At 36.9% G+C, this 27,127-nt stretch overlaps 1 protein-coding gene across 1 annotated transcript; it reads left to right on the plus strand.

The window, feature by feature from the left end:
* The first annotated feature begins 1,252 nt into the window (after positions 1–1,252).
* On the plus strand, positions 1,253–21,656 carry LOC122145816. Its single transcript, XM_042761416.1, has 6 exons — positions 1,253–1,613; positions 2,824–2,895; positions 3,024–3,119; positions 21,113–21,193; positions 21,480–21,508; positions 21,612–21,656. The coding sequence occupies exons 1-6, from the start codon at positions 1,268–1,270 to the stop codon at positions 21,654–21,656; spliced, it is 669 nt and encodes a 222-aa protein (XP_042617350.1). The 5' UTR covers positions 1,253–1,267.
* Positions 21,657–27,127: the final 5,471 nt, after the last annotated feature.

Consider the following 27,127-nt stretch of genomic DNA (forward strand, 5'->3'; position numbering starts at 1 on the left):
TCAGTTGTAGTAGTTCTTGTGTTTCTCTTTTTTCAGTAATTCTGTTTGTTAACAGCAGCTGTTCATCACTAATGCTCAATTATCCCTCAATTAATCACTTAATTACTTAATTGCAAAGTATATCTTCTTTCAGTGAACTCAACTGAATTAAGTTCAGAGTACTCATAACTGTTAGTTTGTAAAACTTAAATGGTTTAAGGCAATCGGTTGCCTCAAACGGTTTGTCATAACTTTTCAGGTTTTTAAGGATATCTGTTTACTCAAACGGTTTGAGTTAAGTTTCTTGTCGGGTTTTACAGTTAAAACGGCTCGAGCTGATCTCACTTCTCCATTACGACTGACATCACGTTACTAAATAACAACTCTAGCAGTCTCTAAACACTCGGTCAGTCAGATCAGAGGAAGTTAAAACCACAGGAGGAGCTGAGAGTATTTAAAGAAAGAGTTGAGAGCAAATCATGAAGAGAAAGACAGAGAAAGAGAAAATGTCTGAGTGTCATCTGTGTCTGCTGGGACTGATCGCTCTCTCTTCACTTCTCACAGGTAAAGAAATCTGTGTTTTCTCTTCAAGACATTCAGTGGACTCAGTCTGAGAAAGAGTTCATCTGAACACCATCAGTTTATTCTTGTGTTTGATACAGAACAGACTCATTATTCCTGAACGCACTAAAACTAGACAGTTTCACTCTCAAACATCTCTGAATTATTCTCATCTGAAGAGTGTGTTTGTGATTAGCTCTCTGATGAAGAACAAGAGTTTATTCTGGAGAGTGTGTTTGTAATAACTGGAGAAAAAGATCTGAATCTTCTGCTTTTTATGATGGTATGTTTTATGTTTTCATTTATTAATATATAACATAATGATCACTCAGATGTTCTTGTGTTTCAGGTGCCAGTGGAGTGAATGAGACTCATGTGTTCATCAGTTCTGGAGGAAATGTCCGTCTGCCCTGTAATAATGCTCTTCATGACTGCAGATCAACTACATGGAACTATAACAGATTCAGAAATTCAGGAACAGTTGAACTGATCGCTGGAGGGAAAAAGAAAAACACAGAGAGACAAGAGAGACTGAGTCTGGGGTCTAAGTGCTCTCTGAATGTCAACAACATCTCAAAAGAAGATTATGGATTTTACAGCTGCAGACAACTTGTGAATGACAAACAACAAGGACCTGATGCTCATGTTCATCTGCATGTTCTTCATGGTAATTTAACTTTTAGGTGATCAGTTTAAAAATGTCAAATTCTTCATTTAAACTCTCCTGATGATTGAAGAGTGTGTGATGTGTGTGTTATTGTGTGTTTCAGTCTCACAGACTGAGATCAGTGCAGGTCTCTCTGTGACTCTCTTCTGTCAGCTGTATTCATATGCTGGAGGCTCTTGTGAAGATTTGATCCATTCTGAGAGAATTGAGCTGTTCTGGGTGGATCAGACTGGTGTTAAACTGACGAGATCAGACTCCAGATATCAGATATCACCCTCATCAGATCACTGTATCATCACTCTGAATATAACACTCCTGAATGAAGATCACAACAGAGAGTGGAGATGTGAAGTTACTCAGAGAGATCAAGTCAAGGCCTCAATCACATACACTGTCAAGAGTTCAGGTGAGAAAACAAGCTCATTAATCAGTTTCAGACTCTCATAATGTCAGTAATATTAAGGACTGTTAGTATTACTGAAGCAGAGCAAACAGAGGAACAAAAGCTTGGTTCAGTCTGACAGAAGAGAAACTCAAAGCACGGCTGCAAACTAATGTCCAAATGTAACAGTCAAGAAGTTCAGCTGGAATTGAAGCTTGACCGCAATAATTGTAACTTTTTATGTAATGTTATGATCTAAGTTGAAATATGATTCTCATATTCTATAGCAGGGCTTTTCACACTTTCTGGAAAACCACATTTTTTCAAGGATCCTCATAATTAAAACAGTGTTTAAGGCTAAAGTGAATGTGGCTGTGCGTGTTTAACATAATATGCTTGTTTTATTGGTGCAAACAGTCCACTTATTTGCACTATTCTGTATTTTACTTAACAAAAATGAAAACTATGAGTATAAAATAAAAGTAAATTATAATGTCATTCACTGCAAACAACATTTATTTGAAATGCTGAACTTATAAAAACGTATTTAAAGTAAAAGCTGTTCATGTCCCTCTTATTCAGCGTGGATCCTTTCCATTAATGAATCGTTAGTTGCAGAGTAACATTTGGTTTCTGAACTATTATTAAAGAAGGCGTTGTTCTTCTCTAGTGTCCCAATATCCACTTAAAACAGCACTGATTCACATACCAGAATAATGTGTTTGGAAATACGCCTCGAATGCTCGCTCTGACTGTCACAGCTACATATTAAACAAGTTAGCATTGCTAGTAAGTATATTGTGCTAGAAACGATACTGTGCTAGATATAGATATGTGTGATCAGCAGAAACTAAATACTCCATCAGGCTTCATTCAAACCATAAAGGGTCTATTTTTATTTGTTTTCCTGCAAAATAACAGCAAAACCTCCTACTTTTTGTAAAATAAAGAAACAAAATGCTTTTGCCATGAACAACTTCCTAAAACACATCACAAAAATCAATCAAAACTCTCAGTTAACTGCCAGCTGTCACACAGTCATGGGAAATATATCTAGAAACCTCGAAGTGCATAATTTGAAGTGTCTGTGATTTGCTTTTTTGACGTTAGTGCATGTTTGGAATAAATGGTAGCATATTTCAGATAGTTCAGAAAACACAGTAAAGAATATGATTTCTCAGAGAAGCCCTGTTCTACAGTATGATGAATCTGAACTAACATTCATTCTCTACAGATCAAGCTCAAACCACCACACCAGTCCCACACTCTCAGGATCCCTCAACTACAAACACAGCAGAAACTACAGGTATTAATCAGTTATGAAGAGTCTCCGATAGATCTGCTAATATAATGATAATGCTGAGATATCTTGTGTATTAACTAATTAAAATATGATTGGCATGATTAATCTGAACTAACATTCATCTTTTCCAGCTCAAACTGATTCAGCGACAGCAGTGACTACAGTCCACAGCACAAACTCTCAGGATCCCTCAACTACAAACACACCTGAACCCTCTTCACACACAGGTACATGATGCTACCTACCAGAGTTTTCTGCCCATGCGCACATCAGTATTGTGTCCTTTTTCTAATGCTGAACAACAATATTTAATGTATCTGCATTACTGTAAGGGTAGGTTTAAGGTTGTGATAGGTGTAGACATTAATAAACCATAACTTTACAGGTAGCATTTTTCATTTTCGAATTGTACTATCCACTGTTTTAATGGGAGGTAGCAAAATCTGACAGGGTAGGACAAATCGACAGAACACCGGGACGTTTTGACTGCACACTTGTGCTCACATCTGCATGTAAACATGTCGTTTGTGTGGAAGTTCTTCACAAACAGACACAAAGTTTGTAATACAACATTGACTGTTTTTGCGCTAGTTCGCTGACGAAGTTTCATTCGAAGCCACAGCAGAACTGTTTTGTTTCTCCGAGCAAGACAGCGATGTTTCGATGCAGAATGAATCCATGTTTTTGAATGAATCAAGTGAGTCAATGATTCAGTAATCCATTCATTAAGACAGTAGTCACGTGCCTCATTTTTAAATGAATTAGCCATTTGAATTAATGACTAATGGCTCACTCATTAAAAATACTGATGGTTTGGTTTCATATTTAAAAGTATTGCATTTTTCCCAACATTTCTAACTTATATGTTCAAAAATATTTTTTGTTCAGATGCAGATTCTGTTTCCTCTTCAGTGAAAAGATGGAGTTTGTTGATAGCATGCACACTCTAATGTGAACATTTGCCAAAATAAATTACTCTACTGCCCACAAAGAGAAGTTTGAACACCGTTGACAACAGAGTTGCACTGACCAAAAAGTTTTTGGTATAAATGGGCTTTTTTTACTTGAAGCATATGTTGTCTTTTTCCTTTATTTTGTTGTCAGAGTGCACCAGAATGCTTCATTTACATGTTAAATTCTCAAAAAAAATATATTTTTGGATGCCCCCAGACCCCCCTTCTAGGGGGGTTACCAACTATATCAGCTTTTTGACCTCTTGTGAGTTTGCAGGTATGATCAGTGGTGGAAATTGTCAAAATAATGATAAAAATGATCAACTTTCACATGTATTTAATTATAAAAACCCTCTATATTCTATAATAACATTACACTTATTTAATATTTTCTCTAAACCTTGTTGAATATCAAGACAGACACCCTGAAAATTCTGGCCAAATTAAAGATGCGCTGTGTTTGAATTTGCACATTATAATATAACTCCTTAAAGTGATTTGCAGGGGTATACCATGATTTGTCTAAATACTCAGTTCTGATTGGCTGACAGGAATGCATTAATTTGTTTAAAATTTAAGTTTTGATTTGCTTTATGGATTGCATTAACACACACACACGTTTGTCAAAATCCCTGAAATACGACCCATCAGAGCATATGCTACAGTTGCGCCCCTATCGGCAACAGGACACTTTCATATTAATTGATTAATTTCATATTCAAGTTGTTTCCAACTTGAACTTTTAAAGGTCCCATGTTGTCAAAACTGAAATTTCCTGGCTTTTTTCATGATAACTGAGGTCTAAGGGCTATGTAACTACCATATAAGTTTCAAAACAATCAATCCACAGACAAATGCACACAGCCTGCATAAAGTAGCTGTGCCTTTTCACAAGCCGTTGTGACTTCCATATAACGGTGAAGACAGAACTACACAGTCACCGCCTTCAGTCACCCCAAGCACTGCCCATCGTCCCACCCTCCTTTCGCCAAACCCCCAGACAACATCACGTCAATGCCATTGCTGAGCAACAACAACATGGAAACATGTCAAGAAAACGCTGTTTAGTCAATGGATGTCAGGAAACTACATCATTGCCGGCATCGTGATCCTACCCCCCCCCCATACCCCCCTGCAATCCGGGCGCATCCCAATACCGTGTTCGGAAAGAAATTGGCATGTACTACGGAACCTCTAAAGTTAATAAATATGAGATGAGAGGAAAATATATATTTCAATATATAATTTTATTAAATGTGAATATATATTACATCATTGTTGTTTAAATTAATCTAAACTGTTTAAATTGCGGGCATCAGGCAGGGAGCTCGGTGCACAAGATGGTGCCGGTGAGCTTCAGCGACGCGAGTGTGTGCATACTTACTTCCGGTCTTTGTGATGTTCTCATTTACTGTAAGGAGATTGTTTAGTAAGATTGTTTGGTTGTTATTGATTATTGTTTTTTTTCAAATTACAAAGCGGATAGTGGTATATCAAAGACATGAGAAAACACCCTCCATACATTATTGCATACATCTGTGTGGAAATCCATCAAGATACCACGCAGATCAAGAATGCTTCTTTCTTCTGTTGATTATGAGGTTCAGCGTCAGTCAATGGGGATCTCTTCATTCAAACACAAACCACTCAAATCTGCAAAACTGTACATTTTCAGAGAGTTGATTTTGTTCCGACTGCTGTTTGTAAGATTATAAGTTTTGTGACGTTCAGACGATCGTTTCGAGACACTCAGATTTCTGCATGTATGTTTTATTAACTTTATTTGATAATATAATTTATAACTAACTGTACAATTTAACAATGTAATTAAGGTAGGTTGGCATTAATTAAAAGATCGGTGTTTGCATTACCTGTGTGTTTTTATTAATATCTGTTTTGTGAAAGATCTGTTGCATAAATAATTGTCTATAAGTAGCGCATGAGCGCATGCATATTTTTACGATTTATTTTGCATTAATTATCAGATAAAACAAATCAAACTCTGAATTTGTCATGTATTAGTTGTATCCTTTTACAGCCCTTTTTTCATTTAAAAAAGTAGGTTTAGAAGTTAACTGTGTAAAATATTAAAATATGTTGTGAAAATGATGATGGAACAAACTGATGTATGTGCACAATTTAGAAATGGGTATTTATGAAGATCAGTCGCAGCCCATGTCTCACAAGGTAAATATTTAATTAACAAAAATAAATAATGTAATACAAAATTTACTTAATTGGTAAGAGAAAAAGACATTGTGTAGCTGTGTGAACACATCATGTTCAACTTTAATTTTGTGAACAGTAGGGATTTAATTCATTCACAGACCCAAACATGCATAAGTTTCACATGCACTCAGTTAACATTTATAGTATAGTAATAATAGCGGTTTAAATGTTATAAGCATTTTAAGTGATGATATAAATCCTGTAAACAGGTAATATTTGGATTTCTCCGGTTCTCTGCACTGGCGTTTAGCACAACCTGAAGTATCTATGCACACACTCACTAGACCGAAAATCCAAGATGACAGAGATATGCAACTAGCCCATTATGCCTGGCATTAAAACTGCTTTTGAATGCACAATTTTAGTTTCACTTTCACGTTCGAGATTCGCGATCATACCTACTTTGTTTATACTATGGAGCGGCAGTACTTAGCACACATTTTACAAGATTATATGTTTGTCAGTGTTGGTCAGGATCTGCGATTCGCCATCGTCATCTCTCATTACTCTGTTTATGTGGTAAGTGAAATTTTATGTAGGCCTACTGTGATATAACAGGCATTAGGTAATGTCCTCAACCTGTAAGTAAACTTCTCACACATTTTATGTTTCATTATGGAGCCAGCATAATCTGAAATTATAATTTCTAATGTGATGCTAACGTGTTGCTAACTTGATGCTGACGTGTTGTATCAGTAGGAAAGCAATAATTACATAGATTGCGGCATTTGGTTTTTGAAAAAAGAAAACTAATAATAATAATTACCATTCTGATCTTGTTGTAAGAGCATTTGATGAGGTGGCTCAAACATGTAAGGCCGGAAAACATTTCCCTCAGCAGTGGCCGTCATTACAGGTGTTTCTATTTTTCTATTTGCCAGTTGGCCACGCCATGCGTCACTCAGAAAACAACAGGCCAATCAGAAGAGAGGCTCATGAATATTAATTAGACATGCCAAATTCGACCTGTTCTAAGCAGAGCTCCTGAGAAAGGAGCTGTAAATATATATATATATAGAGAGAGGTTTTTTGTGGTACTTTTATATTTTTTTTTTGTTGTTTTTGTTTTCTATTTTTTTTTTGTTGTTTTTGGTTGGTGTATAATATGTGACCTTTAAGTAATGGCAACTCAATGTTTTCAATTGGCTAACTATGTTTTTAAGTTCATCAAACATAAACCTTGTTGTTTTTAAAGTAATATTTACCTATTTATCCTTATAAGCCACATTTTTATTAAATTTTTCTACAATAGTTCAGTTCAATTGAAAATAGTGTTTACGATACAAATCGTTGCAAAGCAACTTTACAGAAAATTAAGTTTCTACAATATTTAGTAGTAGCTTATCAGTGGTGACTGTCAGTTCATGTGCATATGGCAGAAATGTGCGGAAAAATCAATTAAAGACTTAAACAGACAATTAATACTATTAACAGCAATTGTAAGTTGTGTTTGTGAGTTAATGTGAATATTGATGATATTTGCGGTAACATATTAACAACCTCATACCTAAACTTAACAAAAAAGCCTACAAACTATTAATTTTATTGAGGGAAAACTTTTAGTTAATAGTGAATGTGTTCCCTATTCTAAAGTGTTACCACACATCCTTTTCAGATGAGTGTATTCACCTTTATATAAAGCTGTTTACAGGCTTCATGGGGAAAAAAATAACAACAAAAAACACTCAGGATAATACTTGAACTATTTAAAACAGTGTATCCTGTATAGTGTTTTGAACATTGTTAAAATATCAAAAACACTTTCTTTAAAAACATTACATCAGCAAATAAAAATGATTAGCATTCAATAGCGTTTTACAGAGTAAATGTTGAAAATTAATATAGTATGTTAATAATATAGTATGTTATGTTGTGCAGTATATATTATCTTTTAATTTTATGATATGAGCTGAGTTCACTTGGCATTTAATAGTTTTTTAATGCAGATCAGTTACGGTAAGCGGGTTTTTTATTATTTTTAATGAATGTGTTTGTGTTTATGTTCACTGATCAACGTTTATATGTGAACAAAATGCTAAATTCAAACTGTTCATCATATAAAGCAATCATTGCTCTTTAGAGAATTTGAATTAAAAAGTGCTCTATTATATAAACTTTTTAAAGCATCAAAGTGGTAGCTGCATGTCCCAAAGGAGGCGCAGAAATATGTCAGATTTCATTTAAAATATGTTCATTTGTATTTTGAAGATGAATAAAAGTCTTACGGGTTTGGAGTTAAAAACAAATAAGTGACAGAATTTAATTTCAGAGGTATGAGATTTTTGATGGGAAGTGATTGGATCTTCTTGGATTTGCAAGGCATCTTTATTATCCAGATCCTGTGAAGTAAAAACAGTGTAAGCAGACAAAGATTTTACTTGTAGCTCAAGTGGTAGAGCATTGCGTTACCAAGCGCAAGGTTGGGGGTTCGATTCCCCGGGAACACATGATAGGTAAAAATTGATAGCTTGAATGCACTGTAAGTCGCTTTGGATAAAAGCGTCTGCTAAATGCATAAATTTAATTTAATTTAAATTTTAATTTATATTCTAAAACAACTGCTTGTCCACCGAAATAAAGTAAAATAAGCACAAACTAAATGTTAACTGGTAAGAAGTAGGAACAGTAATTATATTTCATTTGTACCCCATTACAATAGTGCCATTACAACATCCCAGCATCAATGTGGTCATATTAAATGTGATTCTTACCTTTTCCAGTGCAGTTGGTCTCTGACGGAGAAGATTTTAGTTTTGTCCCCAGTGATAATGAGAGCTCAATTTTGACGTCAAACTTCTTAAAATGAAAGCAAAAAAAAAGTATGGCATGTTTTCCAAACACCTGTCTTAGCTAAACTCATCAAAGTCATTTATGTAAATGGGATAAACTTTCTTCCAAACGTTTAAAGACATATTACATATCATTTCAACACATAATTAAATAAAAGACAAGTATATTTATGTTGTATGCAAGCAGTAACTTTAAATTTTTTTTATCAATTTTTTTATCAATTTTTTGATACATTTTTGATAATCCTCCTGGGCGACCCATTATTTCGGGAAATGGTACACTTACTGAACCAGCGTCTAAATTCGTTGATTTTTTCATCAAACCCTTTGTTAAGACTCTCCCCTCCTTTATTGAGGATATTGTTGATGTCCTAAACAGTCTGTCTAAGTTGGGTAATGTGGGTTCTCAATACTTAACTACTATGGATGTGGAATCGTTATATATACAATATTGATCATGAGGAGGGTCTGCATGCTTTAAGACACTTTATATCTGAGAGAACTGATACAAAACCTCCATCCCATTTTATTGTACAACTTACTGAATTTATTATTCACAACAATGTATTCATATTTACTGATAAATTGTACAGACAAAAAATTGGAGTACCCATGGGTTGCTGTTTTTCACCAAATTATGCTTGTCTCTATTTGGGATTATGGGAGAAATTACATGTACTCAATCCGATTAATCCTTTTCATCATTGTATTACTTGGTATGGTCGTTATATAGATGATTTACTCTTCATTTTCAATGGGACTGAGACTCAGGTATTGGAGTTTTCACCAATACCTTAACTCTATTAATAGTAATATCAAATTATCTATTGAATATTCTAAACACAAAATTGACTTCTTAGATTTGACCATCTCTATTGATGTAGACGGTATGTTACACACCACGATCTTTAGGAAAAAGACGTCTAAAAATACTATTCTTAGAGCTGATTCGTTTCATCCTCCACATCTTATTGAGAACATACCATTTGGCCAATTCCAACGTTTACACCGTATTTGTGATGATAATGTTGATTTTGAGAGACAGGCGGACAATATGTCAGAACGGTTCATAAAAAGAGCTTACAAATCAGATACTGTTGCTCGTGCACGGTCTAGAGCTCAATTATTAAAACGTGCCGACACCCTTATTAAGAAGGTACACAAAACAGACACTCAATCTCGCCCTTTTTTTGTCACACAATATAGCAAGGAGGCTAGACATATCAAACGGATTATTTTAGATAACTGGGCCATTATCAAGTCTGATCCTATACTTCAACAGATTTTTCCTCAACCTCCGTTGGTGTCGTATCGTAGAGCTCCGACACTTCGTGATAAATTGGTTCATAGTTATCTTCCTCCTGAGATAAAAGAAAATTGGCTCAAGAGACCCATTGGTTTATATCGATGTATGAATTGTCCTCATTGCAGTAACATTATCCCATCAAAAAACTTTGTGGATTTTAAATCCAATAAAATATACAAAATCAGAGATTTTATTAACTGCAACACCACCTTTATTATATATCGTTTATCTTGCCCATGTAAGAATGTATTTTATGTAGGCAGAACCAAGAGACGTTTGCATGATCGATTAGCTGAACATAAGTATGCTGTTCGTACCAATAATCCAGATTACCATATGGCCACACATTTCTTACATAAACATAACAAAAATGATTCTTTACTAAAAATTGAGGTTTTTTAGAACATGTTAGACCCTTTAGATAGAGGTGGCGATAGGATTCGTAAACTGAGTCAACGGGAGTCATTTTGGATCCATCGTTTGGATGCACTTAATTACCCAGGGTTGAATGAGGATATAGAGTTCAAATGTTTTTTATGATATAGTCTGGGGTTACATTAATTTGTATTTACTACATTTATCATTGTTTTGTGTTACTTTAATATTATCATATGTATGTATCTGTTTATGTATAAATGTGTATATATGTATTTATATATATATATATATATATATATATATATATATATATACATACATATGTATGTATATATGTATTTATATTTTTTGTTTTTGTTTTTTTGTCCTTTACTTTTTAGTTTCCTGATATCATACACCTGATTACCCGTATGTTGATATCGAACTTAATTAGTCCACTAATTGCTTATTGATGATGGGAGTGGTTTGGAGTATTTTTATTTGTGAGCACACTAATTGTGATTATCACTTTGCCCTGAGGAAGACCATTGCGGTCGAAAACATGTCGGCTTTTTAATTTTGATATTGGCCATACCACAATAAAGGCTTTTTAACGTTTACCTTCTCCACCTGAATTCTTTTTGAGTGCCTGGGACCTGTGATTTTTTCATTCTATTCTGCTTCCCCATTCCCAGAGCACCTACTACGAGTTCTTATCTCACCGGAGCGCCGGGTTGAATTGTTTTCTAGTAACTTTAAATTATTGAGGAATTGCATTACAGATACTGAAAAACATTGAATACAATTCAAGGGTATCGTTAATTTAAGTAAAGCATCTAATGCATGTAATGTTAATGTTATCGTCATTGAATCTTTTGTGATATTAAAGCATTCCACCACTAATTTGTTCATATTTAATGTATTTCTTACCTTTTTCGGTGCCGCTGGACTCTGACGGAGAAGATTTATGATGGGGAAGCACCGGAGACGTAAAAGAGCTCAATGCTGATGTCATACTCCTTAAAATGAAAGAAAAGTCAAGCGATTATTGTATGGCACTTTCCCCAAACTCCCGTAAAACCAAACTCCGACACAGAATAAACGTCTGCGCTAACTCCGAATGTTCATTCATTTGTGTAACGTTAAATGCTTACAAAACTACTTTATTTTTTCTTAAGCTTAAAAACGTTTCATATTGTTTCATTGGAGAATAAAGGAAAACTGTCAAACAACTTTATTAGTTATATACAAGCAGTTTAAGGCATATTGAGCACATAATCCGAATTACAACAAAATTACAGACGTAAAACCCAATTAATAACTACATAACTCACATGCTTAATACTGAGTGGATAAAAACATTAAACGGTTTCTGCGGGGTCTTAAAAAGTCTTAAATTTAGTTGTATCAAATTTAAGGCCTTAAAAAGTCTAAGTTGTACAATAAAGTCTTAATTATGATTTCAGGAGGTCTTACATTTGGGGAGAGAAAGACCAGAATTGCGATATGGCTTAATGTGACGATTAAACTTTAGAAGGCTAACGTTATGATTTCACTGAATAAACACAAGTGCTGCACAATCAAAGTCTGGTGCTGCGTGGCTTAGTGTTCTGCCATTACCGGGGAAGCTTTCTACCATATGTCTACCAAACACTCCACCTGCTAGCAGAGAATGAATGAGCATTTTCAGTAAAACTGTTGTTTTTTCAGAGTTCAGACCAATGCAAAAATCCACCCATGATTTTACCCTGCAAACACGCAGAGCTTTAAATGTGAACTGGTGGATCGATAAGAAGACAATGCATTATAAAAATCTAAACATAGGGGTGTGCGATATGTATGGTCTGCGATAATATCGTAATTGTTGTTTTAATGATGTGCGATTTGATATTATGAGTATATTGTGAAAAGTAAACACAAACACACCTACATGCATACATTAGGTGATGAAGTCTAGTAGGTTAGACTAGTGCGCGTGCGCATTTAGGGTGCGTTCACTGACTGAATGAATCAGTCTATTAAAATGCACTAAGAATGATCATTTAAGATACGAGGCAGAAAATGTATATATTTATATTATTTCATATAGTTTATATCACACAAAGAGTGCTGTTTTTTTCTCAAAAAGTAAGCATGATGTGATATTGGTTTTATACAACAGTTCAATAAACAAGTAGTTAATATTAAGATATTTACGTTTAAGGCACCATAATTCCTGTTTCTCCAACAAAAATCATTTCAAACACAGCCACAGCGCTGTTTTGTGTCTCTGAGTGATAGGACACTGATTTGTTCCTGAATGAATCAACCGTTTAAATGATTTGGTTCAGCCACAATGACTCACTTATTAACAGTGACTTGCTGCCGCCTACTGGTGGTTTTAATTCGACATTTAATGTACTTTTTTTAGAAATAATTTGAAACATCAGTTTTCAATGTTTTATGTTTAAAATATCAAAATATTATTCATGCATTTATAAATGCATTTTGTCAGTTGCTTGTGTGATATTCATTGGCTTAAGGTTCGCGGTTGAGGGCGGTGAATTTGCGCTACGCCACTGCACTCCGTCCATTAGTTATGGTGCCCGCTCACTTTTGCCCAGGCCTGCCCAAAAATAAAATTCTGGCTACGCCACTGCACACCCCTAATTTGTTATTTGATATAATAATTTATTGATAATAATTGTTTAAATTAATATAATAATTAATACTTTTGACTAATCCATTTTCTTAACATTGGTTTAAAGGGTTACTTCACCGAAAATTTTGTCATTAATCACTTACCCCCATGTCGTTCCAAACCCGTAAAAGCTTTGTTGAAAAGCATCGTCAGAATAGTCCATCTGCCATCAGTGATTCAACCGTAATGTTGTGAAGCGATGAGAATACTTTTTGTACATGAAGAAAACAAAAATAACGACTTTATTCAACAATTCCTCTCCTCTGTGTCTCTCCAAATCAGTGTAGTGCCATTTTGGCAATTCTGAGCAGTACTCAGACGGCGTACGCTCTTCTGTGTCAGCCACGATGCGCTGATGTGCTGTTGTCTTTCAAACCAAAGTGTAAATACGCGTAAAAAACATATCCTTGTTTTTGTGAAAACATGTATCTGAACTGTAAATTATGATTTTTACAGTTTAATGTTACTAGACATTACACTACCCTGCTCATATGGTATTAATTTTATTTGTGCAGGTCTTAAAAAAGGTCTTAAAGTCTTAAATTTGAGTTTAAAAATCCTGCAGAAACCCTGTTAAAACAAAAGTATATTACTTAAAAGTGTTGATGTTAGAAGAAGCAGCTGAGCAACAAAAAAGGACAGCAGTTTGTAAGTGTTTGCCTTGTTTTTCTCATTAGATTTCAGCATGGTTGTTGTTGCTAGGAAACTTTGTTCCACTTACTGTTTTACCGTGGTAAATACGTGCTCAAGTCACGTTTGTTCTCGCGTTCTCATGCGACTCTCCAGTTTCGGTTTGCTAAATAGTAAGACGTGGCCAGCTGACTTCAATAACAAGTACTCAGGCAAATATAAAATTGGTTAGTTTCACCGCGGCAGCGGTCGCAGCAGCCCTTGTGTGAAGCCTCTTCGTGTGAAGACCGACGAGTGTAAAAACCATTGACTCTACCTGTGCGACTCCTCTGAGCAAGGACACCGACAAGGCACTTGAGTATTGCTTTTCTCCCTTCTTTACTTTTTGTACAGCTTGTTCTCAAATACTTATTTAGGTCAATTGTACTCACTATGTGCTTTCAAATCTCTACTATTACTACTAACACTCAGAGAGCATGCACTGTACGTTGGAGGCAGGCCTATCCCAGTAATCTACGGCCTGTCCCTCTCTCCTCTACTACTTTACTCTCTATTCCAGTTGATCTCTGGAACAGCCAGTCTGCAGTTAACAAAGCAGAATTTATTTCTTCTGTTGCTACTCATTCCGGTCTCAACCTCATGGCCCTAACTGAGACTTGGATCAAACCTGAAGACACTGCAACTCCCGCAGCCCTCTCCACTAATTTCACTTGTTCCCACACTCCTTGTACGACTGGGAGGGGTGGTGGTACTGGTCTCCTTATCTCAAATGAATGGAAATTTGATCTTCAACCATCTCTTACAGGCAACAGTTCATTTTAATCACATGCAATTACTATTACCCACCCTGTTAAATGCCACTTTGTAGTCGTTTATCGTCCCCTAGGGTCAACTGTGAAACTTCTAGGAGGAGTTGGATGTGTTACTATCAAACTTTCCTTATGATGGTACTCATCTGGTACTGCTCGGTGACTTCTACATCCACCTAGAAAAACCCCAGGCTGCTGACTTCAACATTCTGCTCGCCTCATTTGATCTCAAGTGAATGTCTACTACAGCTACTCACAAGTCAGGCAACCAACTAGACCTCATCTACACACGCTGTTGCTCCACGGACAACACTTTATTTACTCCACTGCACACCTCAGACCACTTCCTCATCACTTCTAACCTCACACTTACTCCTGACACAGCACACACTCCTCCACAGGTCACCTTTCGACGGAACATACGCTCACTCTCTCCATCTTGCCTACCCTCTGTGGTTTCATCCTCACTTCCTTCACTATCTCAGTTTTCAGCACTGGACACGAACAGTGCTACTGACACTCTTTGCTCCTCTCTAACCTTTTGCTTGGACAACTTTTGCCCACTGTCATCTAGACCAGCACGCACCAGCCCATCTGCCCCCTGGCTGTCCAATGTTCTCAGTGAACATCGCTCTAAACTCAGGGCTGCAGAGAGGAGATGGCATAAATCAAGAAACCCTACCGACTTCAGTGTGTATCAGTCACTCCTCTCTTCCTTCTCCGTTAATGTCTTCACTGCTAAAACAACATACTACCACAACAAAATTAACAACTGTTCTGACTCTCGCACACTTTTTCAAAAACTTTGTCTTCTCTTCTTAGTCCGCTTCCACCTCCTCCTTCATCAGCTCTTACAGCTGACAACTTTGAAGCTTTCTTCACAAATAAGACAAGAACCATCAGTGACCAATTCTCCACACCGCAGACTGATGATAACTTCATAACGACTAATACACATTCTCTGTCCTCCTTCTCTTCACTCTCAGAGATGGATTGTAACGATCAGCCTTATCGGCCAAACTACATGAATTTAAAATGGGGTCAGATTAAACTGTGTGAGGGATTTGAGTGTTTAGAAAGATGAGTCAAACAACAATGTTAAAAGTGAAAATCAAATATGTATTTACAATGTTCACAAAAGACTTAAAACAACACAATAAAACTAGTAATCCTAGGCTGTTAAAAGCATGGAGTCTTTCCTTTCCATACCATTAAAACAGTCCTTAAGAATTCCAGCGTGCTGTAAGTCCCAATGTGAATGTGAGAAGTGTCCACCGGTGTATATACAATCCAAAGAGGGAGATAATTGTCCACCGGTGTATATACGAATGGTAAATCCACAAAGGTAACTCCTCAATCCAGCTTTTGGTCAAAGACCCTGTCTGTTTGTCATGCTGCCTTCTTTATACTCCTCAGTTCCTTAAGAGGAATAAAATGGCTAAGACAACATGAAAACCTATTAAAACTCAAATATACATAAAATCATTAAAATATATTGAGCAGGTTAAAACATGTGTCCTGTGTGACAGTGTTGTATATACAATCCAAAGAGGGAGATAATGGTCATCCTTCTACTTGTCCACTTGATCCTATCCCCACTCACCTCCTTCAGACCATTTCTTCTTCAGTCATACCTTCACTTGCTCACATTATCAACACCTCTCTTCACCCTGGTACATTTTCCACAACATTTAAGCAAGATCGGCTAAGCCCACTGCTTAAGAAACCATCTCTAAATCCAGCACTTTTTAGAAAACTACAGATCTGTATCCCTTCTTCCATTCGTTGCAAAGACACTTGAGCAAGTTGTGTTCAACCAACTCTCTATGGTTCTTGTACAGAACAACCTCCTGGACAGCAAACAATCTGGCTTCAAAAGTGGCCACTCAACTGAGACTGCCCTGTTCTCGGTTACTGAAGCCCTGCAACTGGCAATAGCAGCTTCAAAATCCTCAGCACTCATCTTGCTGGATCTGTCTGCTGCTTTTGACACAGTTAATCACCAGATTCTCCTGTCCACCCTCAGAAAGATGTGCATCTCTGGAACCGCACTCCTGTGGTTTAAGTTCTACCTCTCAGATAGGTCCTTCAGGGTGTCTTGGAGGGGTGAGGTTTCTAAGTCACAACTTCTTGCTACTGGGGTTCCTCAAGGCTCAGTGCTTGGACCACTTCTCTTTTCCATCTACATGATGTCATTAGGATCTGTCATTCAGAAGCATGGCTTTTCTTATCACTGCTATGCTGATGACCACTCACTCTACTTCTCATTCCAACCAGATGACCCGACGGTAGTTGCTCGCATTTCAGCCTGTCTGAGTGACGTTTCTAGCTGGATGAAGGACAATCACCTTCAGCTCAACCTTACTAAGACAGAACTGCTTGTGGTTTCAGCTAACGCTTCGTTTCATCACAACTACTCTTTTACAGCTGGTTCATCAACCATAATTCCTTTCAGGACAGCCAGAAACCTAGGAGTTGTTGACGGATCATCAGGTAAGCTTCACAGACCATATTGCTACAACAACCCGGTCCTGCAAATTTGCCCCTTATATATACAAACATTAGGAAGATTAGACCCTTCCTGTCAGAGCAAGCCATCCCAACTGCTTTCTTGTCCAAGCTCTCACCTTTCTCTCCAGACTGGACTATTGTAATGCTCTCCTGGCAGGCCTTCCTGCATGTACTATCAAGCCTCTGCAACTGATCCAGAATGCAGCAGCGAGGGTTGTCTTCAATGAGCAAAAAAAAAAGCTCATGTTACTCCTCTCCTCATCAGGTTACACAGGTTAGCTGCTCACATCAAATTCAAGGTACTGATGCTTGCCTACAAGACGATCATTGGGGCAGCACCAATATACCTTAACTCACTAGTTCAAACTTATGCACCCTCCAGAAGCTTGTGTTCTGCAAGTGAACGGCGCCTTGTGGTGCCATCCCAAAGAGGTTCAAAATATCACTCTAATGGACCTTTTCCTGGACTGCGCCCAGCTGGTGGAATGACCTCCCAATCTCAATTCGAACAGCTGAGTCTTTGCTCATTTTCAAAAAACATCTTAAGGTGCATCTTTTTCGCCAGCACTTGACCAACTAATACTAGCACTTACCTTTTCTTTTCTTTTCTTGAAAAAACAAAACAAAAACAAACATAGCTACGTGTTCTGTGCTAGACTGAGACTTGTCATGGCACTTGTATACCGTTGTTGTTCTCTCGCTGGTCTGATTGCTTCTATTCTTCTCAATTGTAAGTTGCTTTGGATAAAAGCGTCTGCTGAATGATTAAATGTAAATGTAATGTAAATGTTGATAAAGAAAACAAAAAACATGGCACAAAATCATTAGCCGATTTTAGCTTCAAGGCTAACATATTTGGTGACATTTAAAGCATTCGACAATTAATCTGCTCATATGTGATTTAATTTTTACCTTTTCAATGTCCTTTGTGTTGACAGCGATCGAGAAAAAGGCAGTCACCCGTTGAACCGAAAATTCAAAATGGTCTCAGTGAAGTATCGTGTCTTTAGCCTAATCCCCATTATTCTTTTAAGTACATTTTACTTAAATAGATCTCGAAAAGGCACACATCTAAAAAGCCTCATAAAGATTACTCAATATTATACATACATAATTTATTTATTTATAAAAAATTGTTTTTTGCAAATTGTTGTTATTTAGTTTATTAATAAGATATTGTTTTTTTTTTTTTTTTTTTTTTTTTTGGTTACATTTACAACTCCAAGAAAAGTTATTTTTCTCAATGCACAAAACGACACAAATGTGGCATTAAGGAATATTAAGAGATGGTTTCATGAGGCTTAGAGGTGGCATGAATGCATTTAAAGTAGGTGGCAGCAAGTCAATGTCTTTGTTACGGAATCACTCATTCAATCGATTCCCTGATAGCACACGTTTAGAAGATGTGTTTAAGATGTTTATGATTTTGAATGAATGTCAAACAGGTTAGACATCTTAGAGACGTCTGTCAGATGTTTGTACACAGCATATGTTTTCCAGATGAAGAGATCTTTTACAGACCTCTTGCAGACATAGGTGTGTGTTCATTCAAACATTAAGGAATGAAGCAAGTAACTATCTTTATGAATGGGTCATTTGAATCATTGACTCACTAGATCTGTTAAAAAAAACACAGATTACACAGATAAACGAAACACTGCTTTTTGCTTGAGATGCACAGAGGCTCAACTGAGACTTTGAAACTATTTTCATTGACGAAATACAGCACAATCACACACTAGTGTTTCTAAAATATAAGTCATTTAATATTGACTTTTGTATACAAATAAAAAATGCATAAAACTGATGTATAAATTTGATATCACATTTCCAAACTCCCTTTATAATCATTAAAAAGCTGTCACACGTCTTAGTTCATTATGATCTCACAAACTTCTGTTATAATTAATGAAGCTCTCTACACTGCACACTGAATCTATTATTTACATTGTGTCTCTATACTTTGTTTGTTATAATGAGAGGATCTGAGCTTGAATGACTCAGCACTGAACAAAAACTGCAGTCTGCTTTCACAATCTGTTTTGTGAGGAGCAAGAAACGCTGTTATATGACTGGCTGCAGTCTGCAGGTTATGACCAATCAAAAGCCGACATAGACACAAATATAATATTATATGCTGCAGTCGTATAAATACGAAATTATTTATATATATATATATATATATATATATATATATATATATATATATATATAATTATTATATATATATATATACATACACACACACACTGGGTATGGAAAGTATTCAGACCCCCTTAAATTTTCAATCTTTGTTATATTGCAGCCATTTGCTAAAATAATTTGTTCATTTTTTTCCTCATTAATGTACACACAACACCCCATATTGACAGAAAACAGAATTGTTGACATTTTTGCACATTTATAAAAAAAGAAAAACTGAAAGATCACATGGTCAGTATTTAGTAGAAGCACCCTTTTGATCTAATACAGCCATGAGTCTTTTTGGGAAAGATGCAACAAGTTTCTCACACCTGGATTTGGGGATCCTCTGCCATTGCTCCTTGCAGATCCTCTCCAGTTCTGTCAGGTTGGATGGTAAACGTTGGTGGACAGCCATTTTCAGGTCTCTCCAGAGATGCTCAATTGGGTTTAAGTCAGGGCTCTGGCTGGGCCATTCAAAGAACAGTTCACGGAGTTGTTGTGAAGCCCACTCCTTTGTTATTTTAGCTGTGTGCTTAGGGTCATTGTCTTGTTGAAAGGTGAACCTTCGGCCCAGTCTGAGGTCCTGAGCACTCTGGAGAAGGTTTTCATCCAGGATATCTCTGTACTTTGCCGCATTCATCTTTCCCTCGATTGCAACCAGTCGTCCTGTCCCTGCAGCTGAAAAACACCCCCACAGCATGATGCTGCCACCACCACCATGCTTCACTGCTGGGACTGTATTGGACAGGGTGATGAGCAATGCCTGGTTTTCTCCACACATACCGCTTAGAATTAAGGCCAAAAAGTTCTATCTTGGTCTCATCAGACCAGAGAATCTTATTTCTCACCATCTTAGAGTCCTTCAGGTGTTTTTAAATGTGTCTTGCGCTGAGGAGAGGCTTCCGTCGGGCCACTCTGCCATAAAGCCCCGACTGGTGGAGGGCTGCAGTGATGGTTGACTTCCTACAACTTTCTCCCATCTCCCGACTGCATCTCTGGAGCTCAGCCACAGTGATCTTTGGTTTCTTCTTTACCTCTCTCACCAAGGCTCTTCTCCCCCGATAGCTCAGTTTCACCGGGCGGCCAGCTCTAGGAAGGGCTCTGGCCATCCCAAACATCTTCCATTTAAGGATTATGGAGGGCCACTGTGCTCTTAGGAACGTTAAGTGCAGCAGCAGAAATTTTTGTTGTAACCTTGGCCAGATCTGTGCCTTGCCACAATTCTGTCTCTGAGCTCTTCAGGCAGTTCCTTTGACCTCAGATTCTCATTTGCTCTGACATGCACTGTGAGCTGTAAGGTCTTATATAGACAGGTGTGTGGCTTTTCCTAATCAAGTCTAATCAGTATAATCAAACACAGCTGGACTCAAATGAAGGTGTTAGAACCATCTCAAGGATGATCAGTTAAAAATATATGAGTGTCACAGCAAAGGGTCTGAATACTTAGGACCCATCTGATATTTCAGTTTTCTTTTTTTAATAAATCTGCAAAAATGTCAACAATTCTGTGTTTTTCTGTCAATATGGGGTGCTGTGTGTACATTAATGAGGGAAAAAATAAATTAACTTGATTGTAGCAAATGGCTGCAATATAACAAAGAGGGAAAAATTTAAGGGGGTCTGAATACTTTCCGTACCCACTGTATACATACATATATATATGTATTGCAAAAGGAGCTTAAGCAGCTGAAACTGGAACCCCCCCCCTTTGATGCTTTCACTATGATTGTGATCAGTGGACACATCTCTGACTATGACTGTCTCTTCTCTAGTGCCAGTGATTTCTGCTGCTGCTGCTGCGTTCGCTGCTTTCATTACTGTTCTTCTCTGGTTGATCTGGAGAAAAAGAGCTGGTGAGAAAAAACAGATTTGCCTCTTTTCTAACAATTAAAAACAGTTAAGATCTCACTGTAAAGATCATGTTCAGATTGTATGTATTATAGAAATATGGATTATGTGACTCTGAGAAACAGAAGTTTATTCCTGTAATGTCAGTCTCATAGAGTTATCAAGTTTCTGTCATTAAGTTTTTTAATTATCTACTTAATCTTGCTTCTTGTGAAATCTGAACGTTGTTAGCATTCAGTGTTTTGCATGTGTTTTCATCTTAAATATTCATATGAGGCACATTGTTTTCAGGTAATAAAAGAGGGACTGATGAATCGGCGGTGAGTTCAGTAATAACAGTGATTTAGATCTGATTTCTGTCTTTTAAAGCTCAATAAAGTGTGATTAATCAGTTCATCAGTTATAACTGTTTGTTGTCTGAAGGTCAAAGATGAGACGATCAACATGCTGCTGCGAGAGACAACGTGAGTCAAAGAAACCATTCAGTTCTTTTCAGTGTTTTATAATGTGATTTGCTAAAATCTTCAGTGTTATTTGACACATTACAGTGACAGACATGTCTGTTCTGTGTGTTAAATATTTAGGAGCAGACACGTGATGTGACTTACTCTGAAGTCTCTTCTTCCAGTAAAAAGCCAGTAAAATCACTCAAAGTGAGGTAAACAGCAGCTCATTCTTCTTGTTCTTCATCACTGACTGCTGTTCAGAGAAAAGCACAGCAGCTTCTCTCGTCTATACGCTGCTGAGATGTAGTTCTTAATCTGAATCTCAGATAAATGAAGCTTTTTTATCAACATGTGGCTGTGGTTCAAACACTGACGGAGAAACTCTGCTGTTGCTGTTCTTTCAGGATCAAGATGATTCAGTGACTTGCGCTGCCATCAGATGAACAGAAAATGAGCCGCTGGGTGAACTTTACGCCTCTGTGAACAAGAACAAGAGCCTGCACAAATCCAGATTCATGATACAGATCACTGCATGAGCTCCTCGTATCAGCTGAGAGGATTTCCTGGCTTTGCTGTTTGGAAGAACTTAGATATTTGTATGTGAATCAACAGAACTTTTATGCAAGATATTGTTGAATGTATACAGAGCCCCCTAAAAGGATATGGTAGTGAGAAAAAGTTAATGTGGGAGGAAAAAAGATTTTTCAAAACTTAGCATTCCCTCAAGAAACTTTTGCATTCTCTCGCAAAAAACTAGTTGCTTTCGATGTCGACGGATCTTCTTGAACCAGTTCACCAAATCGAACTGAATCGTTTGAAGCGGTTGGCGTCAACAATAAGCATTAATCCACAAATGACTTAAGCTGTTAACTTTTTTTAACATGGCTGACACTCCCTCTGAGTTCAAATAAACCAATATCCGGGTAATTCATTTACTCAAACAGTACACTGACTGAACCGAGCCAGATAGCGAGCGAAACATTGACTTCGTTCTCGAGTCAAGAACGGTTGCATCGGTTTTGGATCACCGGTAGTGATGGGGAGTTATGTTCTTTTCCGCGAACCGGTTATTTCGGACAGTTTGATTCAATAAACCGGTTGCGAAAGCGGTTCACCAGTTCTTTTCGCTCGGCGTAATGACTTCATTGGCGATGATTGCCCTTGATTCAAGCCGGTTTACCCGCGCTCATAACATTAGCACAGAATCAGTTCAGAATCAATCACCAAAGAACCAGTTCGGTTCAGGCTGGCGCTGTGTGTCAGTCTGAATCGCGCATGCGCACAGTATCATCAGCTCCTCGGTTCTCGAATCGGACGGATCCGACAGAAGCGGTTCTTGACTTCGAAGCGAGTCAATGTTTCGTTCGTTATCTGGCTCGGTTCAGTCAGTGTACTGTTTGAGTAAATGAATTACTCCGGGATATTGGTTTATTTGAACTCAGAGGGAGTGTCAGCCATGTTAAACAGTTAACAGCTTAAGTCATTTGTGGATTAATGCTTATTGTTGGACGCGAACCGTTTCAAACCGATTCAGTTCGATTTGGTGAACTGGTTCAAGAAGATCGGTTACATCAGTGATTGGATTCGCCCGGAACCGGATGTGCTGTGTTGTGCAGCTCATAACAGACCGGGAGAGAAGTCAATGCTGAATAAAGTTAAGTAGTTTTTGATATTTTGGACCTAAATGTATTTTCGATGCTTCAAAAATTCTAACAGACCCTCTGATGTCACATGGACTACTTTGAAGATGTTTTTATTACCTTTCTGGGCGTGGACGGTATACCGTACATACATTCTCAATGGAGGGACAGAAAGCTCTCGGACTAAATCTAAAATATCTTATACTGTGTTCGAAGAAATTGACATTGGAGGACAAAAATCTATAATAATAAATATTGATAAAATTATTAGGCTAATAACCTTATTAAAGGGGTCATATGATGCTGCTAAAAAGAACATTATTTTGTGTATTCGGTGTAATGAAATGTGTTTATGTGGTTTAAGGTTAAAAAACATAATTTTTCCACATACTGTACATTATTGTTTCTCCTCTATGCCCCGCCTTTTCTGAAACACGTCGATTTTTACAAGGCTCATCGGCTTTGAAAAAGCAAGGTGTGCTCTGATTGGCCATAGCTATCCAATGCATTGTGATTGGCGAATACCTCAAGCGTGTGACGGAAATGTTACTCCTCTTAACATGCTGTGAAGCCTTGTCCAGCCGGAGCGACGAGACATAAACACAAACCCATTATTAAACATGATATAAATATGATTTCTAGCCGTGTCTTCTTTTGGAAGGCCAAACAAAGTAGTTTAGCTTTCTCAACGAAACAGCGTCACCCACCGCGGCCTTGAGTGAGCAGAGGCGGGCAGCTTGAGAACGGTGTGGCAGGCGGATTCTATGAAGGAGCATCTGTTGGTCTTGCAGCAACCACATGTGACGACCCCGGACGAAAGGCATCCGGCGATCCACAGCACAAAGTTGATGTATTTCCTCAGGCACCAGCACGGATCAGCTCCAGGCATGACGAAGTGGATATCGTCCTCTTTTGGAAGGCCAAACACAGTAGTTTCTCTTTCACAGTGAAACACACTGGCGTCTATATGACACACAGCGGCAACAACAATACTACTTGAGAATAAAAGGTACTGTACGCCTTCTTTCTTTGTGTGAACATCTGGGCGGAATGCAAATCTTCCCACATACTGACGTAGAGATGTGGGGGCGTGTTAGAACGAGCCGTTTTAGGAGGGTGTGGTTAACTTTTATAAAGAATATCTCTTTAGGTTTGAGACTTTAGTCTTTGCAACTTTACAGATCTTCTTTATTCACCAAGAGCTTGTAACACTCCAAAGAGAAAGGAAAGATTGAAATTGCATCATATGACCCCTTTAATAATATTACTATTAATAAAGCAGAATAGCCTTGAATATGAACGCAATGCCCTGCACATTCCAAATAAATACCAAATCTAATTTACAGCAGGGGTGCCCACACCTTTGTGTGGGGATCTACTTTTCAAATGAGAAACGGACTGAGATCTACCAAGTGAAAAATAAATGAATAATAAAATACATATATAAGAAAAATAATAATAATAAAGCTTATTGGGATGTATCTTTATATTGTATTAATTTAATGATTATTATTATTATTTAAAAATAATAATGAAAAAAATCATGTTCAATTCTTAATACCCCGTAGAACTGGCCCTGCCTTTGCCTAAAGCAGTGGTTCTCAACCTTTTATCCCCCGAGACCCCCTTCTCTCTAAATCAATACAGCAACCCAAACCTTTTCTATTCACTAAAACCATATTCTAGTGTTATTACTTTTCAATTACATGTAATTAATTTTAAACAAAACAAATTCAAGATAGATTTAAAAATTAAAGTTTTTTTTTTTGGTCAAACATACCTGCAGATATTCTACTTAAAAGTACATAAAGCTCAATAATACAGTAACAAATGAGCACAAGTCAACCTGCATTACCAAACAAGACCACAGAGAGATGCCAAAGGACTGCATATAAACTACTACGGATCCATTCAGAACCATTAAACACCAAAAAATAAAATTTAAAAATTAAACCATTCTGGAATGTGCAGAAATAATTTTGGTTGCCACATATGAATAGTTCCTCTGTCAGAACAAGCTGTTTGGAGCGTGATGATGCCCATATGTACATAACCATGTACATGATCCTCACAAAACCTCTCCAAAAACACGATAGCATCTGTGATAAAACACTCACTGTATACAACTATGTGAATATACTGAGCTGTGTTCAAGCAGAAATATGATGTTTAGTGAATTCTGTGCGCCGAGGGCACATATAAGGTTCCTTTGCACATCAATTATAACGCCCCAAACGCGCGTGCCTCAGGCACGATCCTGTATGTTACTGTAATCATCTTTACTCTGATTACAATCATCATCCATTAAAACTTTAGGCTACTAGTGTGACACTGGCTTCTTTTATCCAGCCGAGAGCTGTAATTGCGTATGTTCATACAGCGGTTTTGAGCCACTGTTCAGTCTTTATAGTGCAATGAGAAACGGCTTGAACTGCTCCGAAACACAGAACAGGCTATCACAGAATAAGTTGAGAGGTGGCGCTTAATGTGGGTTAATATATATGTATATATATATATATATATATATATATATATATATATATATAAATATATATATATATATATATTTTTTTTTTAAAAGCCCATATACTGTATATATATATATATATATCTTTTGTAAAAGCCTAAGTTTTATATTTTATTAAAAATATATACTATGTACAGAAAAGCAACCTTATGTTTTTTTTTTTTTTTATGTTGTATACTATGTACAGAAAAGCAACGCACTAAGAGTTTTTTATGTTTTGTCTACGGGGAGAAAACAGATAATATAAACTGTAAATAAATAGATTTGGTATTTTTAAATCACCGTTTTCGTTCATTAGCCTACCTTAAGTGTTTTCTATGGGGGGAGAAAAAACTTAACATGCAGGGCGTTGCATGTTCATATTATTCTGTTTATTAATAGTAATATTATTAATAAGGTTTTTATCAATATTTATTATTATAGATTTTTGTCCTCCAATGTCAATTTTTTTAAAACATTAAGCCACATTAAGCATTTTAGAATTCCCCAAAACCGTGCCTTGAACTAAGCACTGCTCTATTTCTCATATGAGTCCAAGTTCAAATAAAAACTTATGAACTGCTCCATATGGAACATATGTATGAACCACTGCAAGCTGTAAGTAAACAGGAAGAGTTTTCAGAGCTCAACTGGTTTTGCGAGAGAATGCAAAAAAAAAAAAATTCCACCCACCCTGATTTTTTTTTCCCACCACCATGTCCCTTAAGGGGCTCCGTGAATTCAAAATTTAAGTGCTTGTAGTAAAAAAAAAAAAAAAAAAAAATCACCCAAATGCAGTAGAAGCTACTCTGTCTTTCAGCTTGTACATTGGCTGTTTCTTGTAGAAAAAGATGTCAGGTACACATTAGTGTGAGAATTACATCAGTATCTGTTCACATAATATTCTATATGTCACAAAATTAAATGTCAGCTATTTCTCTCTTTTTTTTTTCACGTGACAATAAAGAGAATGGGTTCAATGGTCATGGGTTCAAACTAAAGTTCTTCTTTTCTAGTAAAAAAGCTGATGTTTATTGTCGTGACGACTGCATTATGAGATGAGGATGATTGAAATGATGTTTGATTGTGTCACATTTATATTCTCAGAGAATGGACGCCACGACACCCCAAAATCAAAAGAAAATCAAACCAATGAAGCCGATTAAGATGTTTTGCACTGAGATTATTTATATTTTCATCAGTTCTTGTTCTCTTGGTTTCGTGTCTCTCCTCACTGGATCTGGTTTTGTCTGCATTAGTGTCTGTGTGAGTTTGGATCTTCAGTTGTGTGTCATTGCAGTTTCTCAGGAAAATGTGTCCAGATCAAATAAAATAAATAAAATAAGA

The sequence above is a fragment of the Cyprinus carpio genome, chromosome A7 (assembly GCF_018340385.1).
Source record: "Cyprinus carpio isolate SPL01 chromosome A7, ASM1834038v1, whole genome shotgun sequence".
NCBI lineage: Eukaryota > Metazoa > Chordata > Actinopteri > Cypriniformes > Cyprinidae > Cyprinus > Cyprinus carpio.